Genomic DNA, 8,275 nt, shown 5'->3' on the forward strand with positions numbered 1-8,275 from the left:
TCTCAGTGTCAGTTCCCGTACCTGCACCGTACACAGTGGTTAAAAGGGAACGATTCACTCCAGTCTGGGATTGTACCGTCCATGTAAGTCTCAGTGTCAGTTCCCGTACCTGCACCGCACACAGTGGTTAAAAGGGAACGATTCACTCCAGTCTGGGATTGTACCGTCCATGTAAGTCTCAGTGTCAGTTCCCGTACCTGCACCGTACACAGTGGTTAAAAGGGAACGATTCGCTACTGTCTGGTGCTGTACTGTCCGTGTGTGTCTCAGTGATAGCTCCCGTACATGTATAGTACACAGTGGGTAAATTGGAATGATTCACTCCCATCTGATACTGTACATCCTGTGTTGAGTCTCAGTGTCAGCTAACGTACGTGTACAGTATACAGTGTATAAAAGGGAATGGTTCACTCCTGACTGATACTCTACAGTCCATGAGTGACTTAATGTCACCTCCTGTACATGTATCGCACACAACGAATAAAAGGGAATGATTCATCGTGACTGATATTGTACAGTTAATGTATGTCTCAGTGTCAGCTCCTGTAAATGTATATCACACACCGGGTAAAAGGGAATGATTCACTACTGCCTGGGACCATGTTGCCCGCATGGGCCTCAGTTTCAGCTTCTGTAGACTTACAATACACAGTGGGTAAAAGCGAACGATTCACTCCCGTCTGGTACTGTACGACTCGTATATGATATAATTGCGATTACGGAGACATGGCTGCAGGGTAACCAAGGCTGGGAGCTGAATATCCAAGGGTATTCGATATTTAGGAGGACAGGCTAAAAGGAAAAGGAGGTGGGGTGGCATTGTTAGTAAAGGATGAAATCAGAGCAATAGAGAGAAAGGATATTGGCTCAGAAAATCAAGATGTAGAATCAGTCTGGGTGGAGTTAAGAAGCACCAAGGGGCAAAAAACACTGGTGGGAGTTGTCTATAGGCCTCCAAACAGTAGTGGTAATGTAGGGGGCGGCATCAAACAGGAAATTAGAGATGCATGTAACAAGGGTACTACAGTAATCATGGGTGACTTTAATCTACATTTAGAATGGCCAAACCAAATTAGCAATAATACTGTGGAGAATGAATTCCTGGAATGTGTACGAGTTGGTTTTTTAGACCAGTACATTGAGGAGCCAACCAGGGAACAGGTTATCCTAGATTGGGTATTGTGGAATGAGAAGGGGTTAATTAATAATCTTGTTGAACGGGGTCCTTCAGGGAAGAGCGGCCATAACATGATAGAATTCTTCATTAAGATGGAAAGTGAAGTCGTCCAATACGAAACTAGGTTCTTAAATCTAAACAAATGAAATTACGAAGGTATGAGGAGTGAGTTGGCTATGATAGATTGGGAAGCTTCATTAAAAGGCATGACGGTGGATAGGCAATGGCTAACATTTAAGGAACGAATGCATGAATTGCAACAATTATACATTCCTTTCTGGAGCAATAACACAAAGAGAAAAGCGGCCCAAACATCGCTAACAAAAGAAATTAAGAATAGTATTCGATTCAAAGAGGAGTCATATAAATTTGCCAGAAAAAGTAGCAAGCCTGAGGATTGGGAGCAGTTTAGAATTCAGCAAAAAAGGACCAAGAGATTGATTAGGAGAAGAAAAATAGAGTATGAGAGTAAACTTGCAAGGAACATAATAGTGGACTGTAAAAGCTTCCACAAGTATGGAAAAATAAAAAGATTAGTGAGGACAAATGTAGGTCCCTTACAGTCAGAAATGGGAGCATTTATAATGAGGAACAAGGAAATGGCAGAGCAATTAACCAAATACTTTGGTTCTGTCTTCATGGAAGAGGACACAAATAACTTCCCAGAAATGCTAGGGATCCAAGGGACTAGTTACAAGGAGGAATTAAAGGAAATTAGTATTAGTAAAAAAATTAGTGCTGGAGAAATTAATGGGACTGAAAGCCGATAAATCCCCAGGGCCTGATAATCTGCATCGAAAAGTACTAAAAGAGGTCGCCATGGAAATAGTTGTCATCTTCCAAAATTCTATAGATTATGGAACAGTTCCTGCGGATTGGAGGGTGGCAAATGTAACCCCACTATTTAAAAAAGGAGGGAGCGAGAAAACAGGGAACTACAGACCGGTTAGCCTGACATCAGTAGTAGAGAAAATGCTAGAGTCTATTATAAAGGATGTGATAACAGGACACTTAGAAAATATTAACAGGATTAGACAAAGTCAATATGGATTTATGAAAGGGAAATCATGTTTGACAAACCTACTGGAGTTTTTTGAGGATGTATATGGTAGAATTGATAAGGGAGAACCAGTGGATGTGGTTTATTTAGATTTTCAGAAGGCCTTTAATAAAGTCCCACATGAGAAGTTAGTGTGCAAAATTAAAGCACATGGGATTGGTGGTATTATATTGGCATGGATTGAAAATTGGTTAACAGACAGTAAAGTGAAAGTAGGAATAAATGGGTCTTTTTCTGGGTGGCAGGCTGTGACTAGTGGGGTACCGCAGGGATCAGTGCTTGGGCCCCAGCTATTCACAATATATATCAATGATTTGGATGAGGGAACCAAATGTAATATTTTCAAGTATGCTGATGACACAAAACTAAGTGGGATGGTGAGTTGTGAGGAGGATGCAAAGGGTCTTCAAGGCGATTTAGACAAGTTGAGTGAGTGGGCAAATACAAGGCAGATGCAGTATAATGTGGATAAATGTGAAATTATCCACTCCGGAAGGAAAAACAGAAAGGCAGAGTATTATTTCAATGGTGATAAATTGGGGAATGTTGATGTACAAAGTGACCTGGGTGTCCTTGTGTACCAGTCACTGAAAGCAAACATGCAGGTGCAGCAAGCAGTTAGGAAGGCAAATGGTATGTTGGCCTTCATTGCAAGAGGATTTGAATACAGGAGCAAGGATGTCTTACTGCAGTTATACAGGGCCTTGGTGAGACCACACCTGGAGTATTGTGTGCAGTTTTGTTCTCCTTACCTAAGAAAGGATATTCTTACCATGGAGGGAGTGCAGCGAAAGTTCACCAGACTGATTCCTAGGATGGCAGGACTGTCGAATGAGGAGAGATTGGGTCGACTCAGCCTGTATTCATTCGAGTTTGGAAGAATGAGAGGGGATCTCATTGGAACATATAACATTTCTACAGGTTTAGATAGACTGGATGCAGGGAAGAAGTTTCCCCTGGCCGGGGGGTCCAGAACGAGGGGTCACAGTCTCAGGATACGGAGTAGGACATTTAGGACTGAGATGAGGAGAAATATCTTCACTCAGAACCTGTGGAATTCTCTACCACAGAAGGCTGTGGAGGCCAAGTCACTGAATATATTTAAGAAGGAGCTGGATAGATTTCTAGACACAAAAGGCATCAAGGGGTATGGGAAGAGAGCGGGAATATGATATTGAGATAGAGGATCAGCCATGATCATATTGAATGGCAGAGCAGGCTCGAAGGGCCGAATGGCCTACTCCTTCTCCTATTTTCTATGTTTCTATGTTTCGTGTGTGTCTCACTTTCAGCTCCTGTACATGTACAGTGCACAGCGGGTAAAAATGATCATTCCACTCCTGCCTGGTACTGCATGGCCCGTGTGTGTCACAGTGCCTGCTCCTGTAAATGTATAACACAAAGCGGGTAAAAGGGAATGATTCATTTCTGTCTGGGACTACACTGCCCGTGAGTTTCTCAGTGTCAGCTTCTGTACATCTACAGCACGCAGCAGGTAAAAAGTTACGATTCACTCCCGTCTAGTGCTGCGCTGCTCATATATGTCTCAGTGTCAGCTCCTGTAGGGCCCATGTGTGTCTCAGTGTCAGCTTCTGTACATGTACAGTATACAATGGGTAAAAGAGAACAATTTAATCCAGTCTGGGACTGTATGGCTCGTGTGTGTCACAGCGTCAGCTCCAACACATGCACAGTACACCGTGGATAAAAGGGAATAATTCACTAGCATCTGGCACTATACGGCCCGTGTGTGTCTCAATGTCTTCTCCTGCACCTGTACAGCACACAGCGGGTAAAAGGGAACGATTCAATCCAGTCTGGGACTGTATGGCTTCTGTGTGTCTCAGTGTCAGCTCCTGTACATGTACAGCACACAATGGGTAAAAGGGAACGATTCACTCCCGACTGGTACTGTACAGCTTGTGCGTGTCTCAGAGTCAGCACCAGTATTTGTACAGTATACTGATACAATGAGATTGAGAGAGACAGTGAGAATGAGACAGAGACAGACAGACAGAGAGAGAATGGGCTAGAGAGACCGAGACAGAGAGAGAGAATGAAACAGAACTGGAAAGAGAGAATGAGAGAGGGTGAGTATGGGGGAGAGAGAGAGACAAAGGAAAAGAGAGACACTGAAAGAGAGAGACAATGAGACTTAGTGTGACAGAAAGACAGAGTGAAAGAGAAACAGAGCAAGAAACAGAGAGCGAGAAAGACAGAGAGAGAGAGAGAACGGCAAAGGGTGAGAGTGAGAGAGAAAAGCAGACAAGGAGACAAAGTGTCAGGGAAATGAGATGAAGAGAAAGAAAGACTGAGTGAAAGAGAAACAGTGAGAGGGAAACAGTGAGAAACAGCAGGACAGAATGAGACAGAGTGTGTGAGAGAGGGAGAGACTGAAACAGAAACAGAGAAAAGAACTAGTAGGAATTCAGATTGGAAAATTGGTCGGGTCTGGGGTGCAGATTGGAGGATGTGGGGTGTAGTTTTGAGAAATCTTTATTCAATATTTTGATATAAAAGACCAGTTTTTAAATATAATGATGAGATCTGCATCTGTGTTTTACTTGGACAATTTCTGATCTCCCTTCAGACCTGTATCTGTGTTTCACTTGGTATCTCGAGTCCCTCTGTACAGTGTGTCTCTTTCCCAGTGAGGAGCGGTACTCTATAATAAATGTGTCTGAAACCTCCGCCCAAAGACTGTTGATTTCCAAAATCTCAGCATATCTGTGGGGCTGCTCAGCTCTATACAACTGACTGGATCACGTTCTGTGTGTATCTGGGAACGCTCTTGGATCTCACCTGCACCTCGGAGCCTCCCGATACCGATATTGTGCAAAGTATAAATTCAATAAAAAAATTACGCTGCACCTAAAATGTAGATGGTGCTAAACTACTACAAATGTGGACATTTTACATCAAATGCCTTCCATGAACCTATAAATGAATATTCTCAGCTCCAGGAGTCTAATATTACTTTAGCAGTGCAGATTTCAAAAGGTTTCATTTCGAAAATATGATCAAAGTTATATTCTTGACTCTTTGTTTTCCAGGTGAAATGTTATTGCGAATTATCCCACTCCCCGATCAGTGGGAGTAAATACGCTCGGTTTAATCTGTTTGTTGAATTGACTGTAACTAATGTCAATCATTGTGCAATGACCGTGGGTCACTCGAGCTTTCTCTCAGGTATAAATCAGAGCTTATTTTGAAACCAGAAGACCTGCGTGTTCGTAATACTAACAGGCAACGCTGCATCTCTCCGAAAATGGGAAAGCCGATAATCATACAGATAGAACACATATTCTACCCTATTCTTGCAATAGTAGGTGTTCCGGGTAAGCTGCTTATAATCATTTAATTAAATCTTTAACCGCGTTTAACTGTATCACTGTTACTGCTATTGGTGTAATAATATTATTTGTTTGTTTCGATGTGCAGACAGTAATTTCCGCCATCAAACCAAGAATAACAATAAGAAAACTCCAAGTTCTTAATGTAATAACCTAACATTTTCTCTAAAGTTTTAAATTAATAAATTTAGTGGGAATTTTGTCTGCTCTGTTGAGAGTATTGTAATTTTCAGAAGCAAAATACTGCGGATTCTGGAAATCTGAAATAACGACAGAAAATGCTGGAAACACTCAGCAGGTGAGGCAGCATCTGGGGGGAGAGAAACAGAGTTAATGTTTCAGGTCGGTGACCAGTCCTGATGAAAGGGCACCGACCTGAAACATTAACTCTCTCTCTCTCCACAGATGCTGTCTGACCTGTTGAATGTTTCCAACATTTTCTATTGTTATTTGTTCAGTTCTAGCCAAATATCAACATCGCACCTGGGTTCTGGTTGGTTAATATTGATGAAAAGTACAGTATATCCATCTGGACACGTTCCCCACTAACTTTCCGAGAATATGCCCCTAAACAGTGATTGTTTGTCACGGCTACTGGATATCCGGAAACCGTGGGCAGAATTCCCTCTATGTTTTGGTGAAAGGCGAGATTGCTGACATAAGAACATAGGAATAGGAGCAGGAGTAGGCCATGCGGCCCCTCGAGCCTGCTCTGTCATTCAATCAGATCATGGCTGATCTCCGACCTGATCTGCACTTTCCCGCCCAATCCCCATATCCCTTTAATTTCCTTAGAGTCCAGAAATCTATTTATCTCAGCCTTGAATATACTCAATGACTCAGCATCCACAGTCCTCTGGGGTAGAGAATTCCACAACCCTCTGAGTGAAGAAATTCCTTCTTATCTCAGTCTTAAATGGCCGACACCTGATCCTGAGAATATGCCCCCGAGTTCTAGATTCTCCAGCCAGGGGAAACAACCTCTCAGCATCGAACTGCGGGCAACTACTCAGACAGTTTATATACACAGTGCAATCTTGCAAACTGTGTATCTGAAACTGATATTGGATATTGCATTAAGTTGAGACCAGCTTATGGTGTGAGCCTGCATGGTAATGTCAAACATGCTGCTTTAATCCCAAACTCAAATTGCTGTAATGTTTGTAATGATCGCACCGGTAGCTAGGGGGTAGATTTTATCCTTTACCCCCGGGGCGGTCGGAGAGCATAGAAGATCGACTGGCGGCGAGGATCGACCGCCTTTATACAGCCCGATGGATTTCCCTGCCAATTAATGACAGAAGGAAAATCCGTCGGGCCAACATAAGAAGTGCATGAATTTTCATAGAAATAAACTGTCGACTGATCATCCTCTCAATCTAAGGAGAGTCAGTAACTTCATCTTCCTCCTTTTTGCAGCTAATTTAGTGACAATTGTGATTCTCTCCCGAGGAAGCTGCGGTCTCTCCAAATGCATCGCCCGTTACCTGCTGGCCATGGCAGCGGGGGATCTACTGTTCCTGATATTTCAAGTAGTTCTGCGTGAGACTAATGATGCTTATTTCCCATATTCATTCTTGAGCTACACTCCTATTTGTATTCTCAATCTCACCCTAATTTTTGCTTCCATTGATTGTTCTATCTGGTTAACAGTCGCTTTCACCTTTGATCGATTTGTGTCCATTTCTTGTCAAAGGTTGCGAACAAAATATTGCACTGAAAAAACTGCGGCTGTGGTTATAGCAGTGGTGTGTTCCTTGGCCGTTTTAGAAAGTGTTCCAATCTACTTCATATTCGAACCATGGGAAATAATTGATAATGCGCCATGGTCCTGCTATATAAAATCAAGCTTCTATACCTTACCCATATGGGTAGCATATTGGTGGTTGGAAAGTATTTTAACCCCGTTTGTTCCATTTGTTTTGATTTTACTGCTCAATGCTCTGACCATCAGGCACGTTGTACTGGCCAATAGAGTGAGGAGGGGTCTCCGAGGGAACAGCAATGGTGAGAATCACAATGATCCAGAGGTGGAGAATCGAAGGAAATCCATCATTTTACTGCTTGCAATATCTGGCAGTTTTATAATTTTATGGATGGTTACATTCATATCTTATGTGTCTGTACGTTTTGCAGATACTCAATTATTAAACACAAACTATAACGCTCCTTTCACCATTATGGAACAATCCGGGTACATGCTTAGCTCTTTGAGTTCCTGCACAAACACCTTTATTTATGGAGTTTCCCAGAGTAAATTCAGAGATGAGCTGAAGAATATGATCAAGCGTCCCCTGGCTCCAATAACGTGTTTATTTAAGTAAACTGAGAGCTTCGCTGGATTAAAACACAATGGGAGTCATTTTAACTTTGAGAATGAGTGCAAAAGGGGCGATAGCGAATTGACCGCCCATTATGCACCAAGACCGATTTTCCGTCCATTGACTTAAATGGAAATGAAAATCCGGCGGGTTTTACAATGGGCGGCTAAGTTGATATGGTCCATTTTATACTATCGCCCAAAGTTACAATGACCTCAAATTACATCCCTCCAAATTTAACAGAAGTTCTTCAATAGAAAGACGTGCGTGCAGGAACCTCAGGTCGACTTGCTGATGGTCAGTGGGAATATATCGACCGGCCTTTCCAGTTTATGCGCTCAGCAGCCTGATTTTCTTGTCAATT

At 42.5% G+C, this 8,275-nt stretch overlaps 1 protein-coding gene across 1 annotated transcript; it reads left to right on the forward strand.

Annotated features, from left to right (window-relative positions):
• The first annotated feature begins 5,505 nt into the window (after positions 1 to 5,505).
• LOC137310249 (probable G-protein coupled receptor 139) lies at positions 5,506 to 7,914 on the forward strand. The gene is made up of 2 exons (XM_067978146.1): positions 5,506 to 5,575; positions 7,010 to 7,914. The coding sequence occupies exons 1-2, from the start codon at positions 5,506 to 5,508 to the stop codon at positions 7,912 to 7,914; spliced, it is 975 nt and encodes a 324-aa protein (XP_067834247.1).
• The last annotated feature ends 361 nt before the right edge of the window (positions 7,915 to 8,275 follow it).

Source organism: Heptranchias perlo, unplaced genomic scaffold, assembly GCF_035084215.1.
Source record: "Heptranchias perlo isolate sHepPer1 unplaced genomic scaffold, sHepPer1.hap1 HAP1_SCAFFOLD_233, whole genome shotgun sequence".
Classification (NCBI taxonomy): domain Eukaryota; kingdom Metazoa; phylum Chordata; class Chondrichthyes; order Hexanchiformes; family Hexanchidae; genus Heptranchias; species Heptranchias perlo.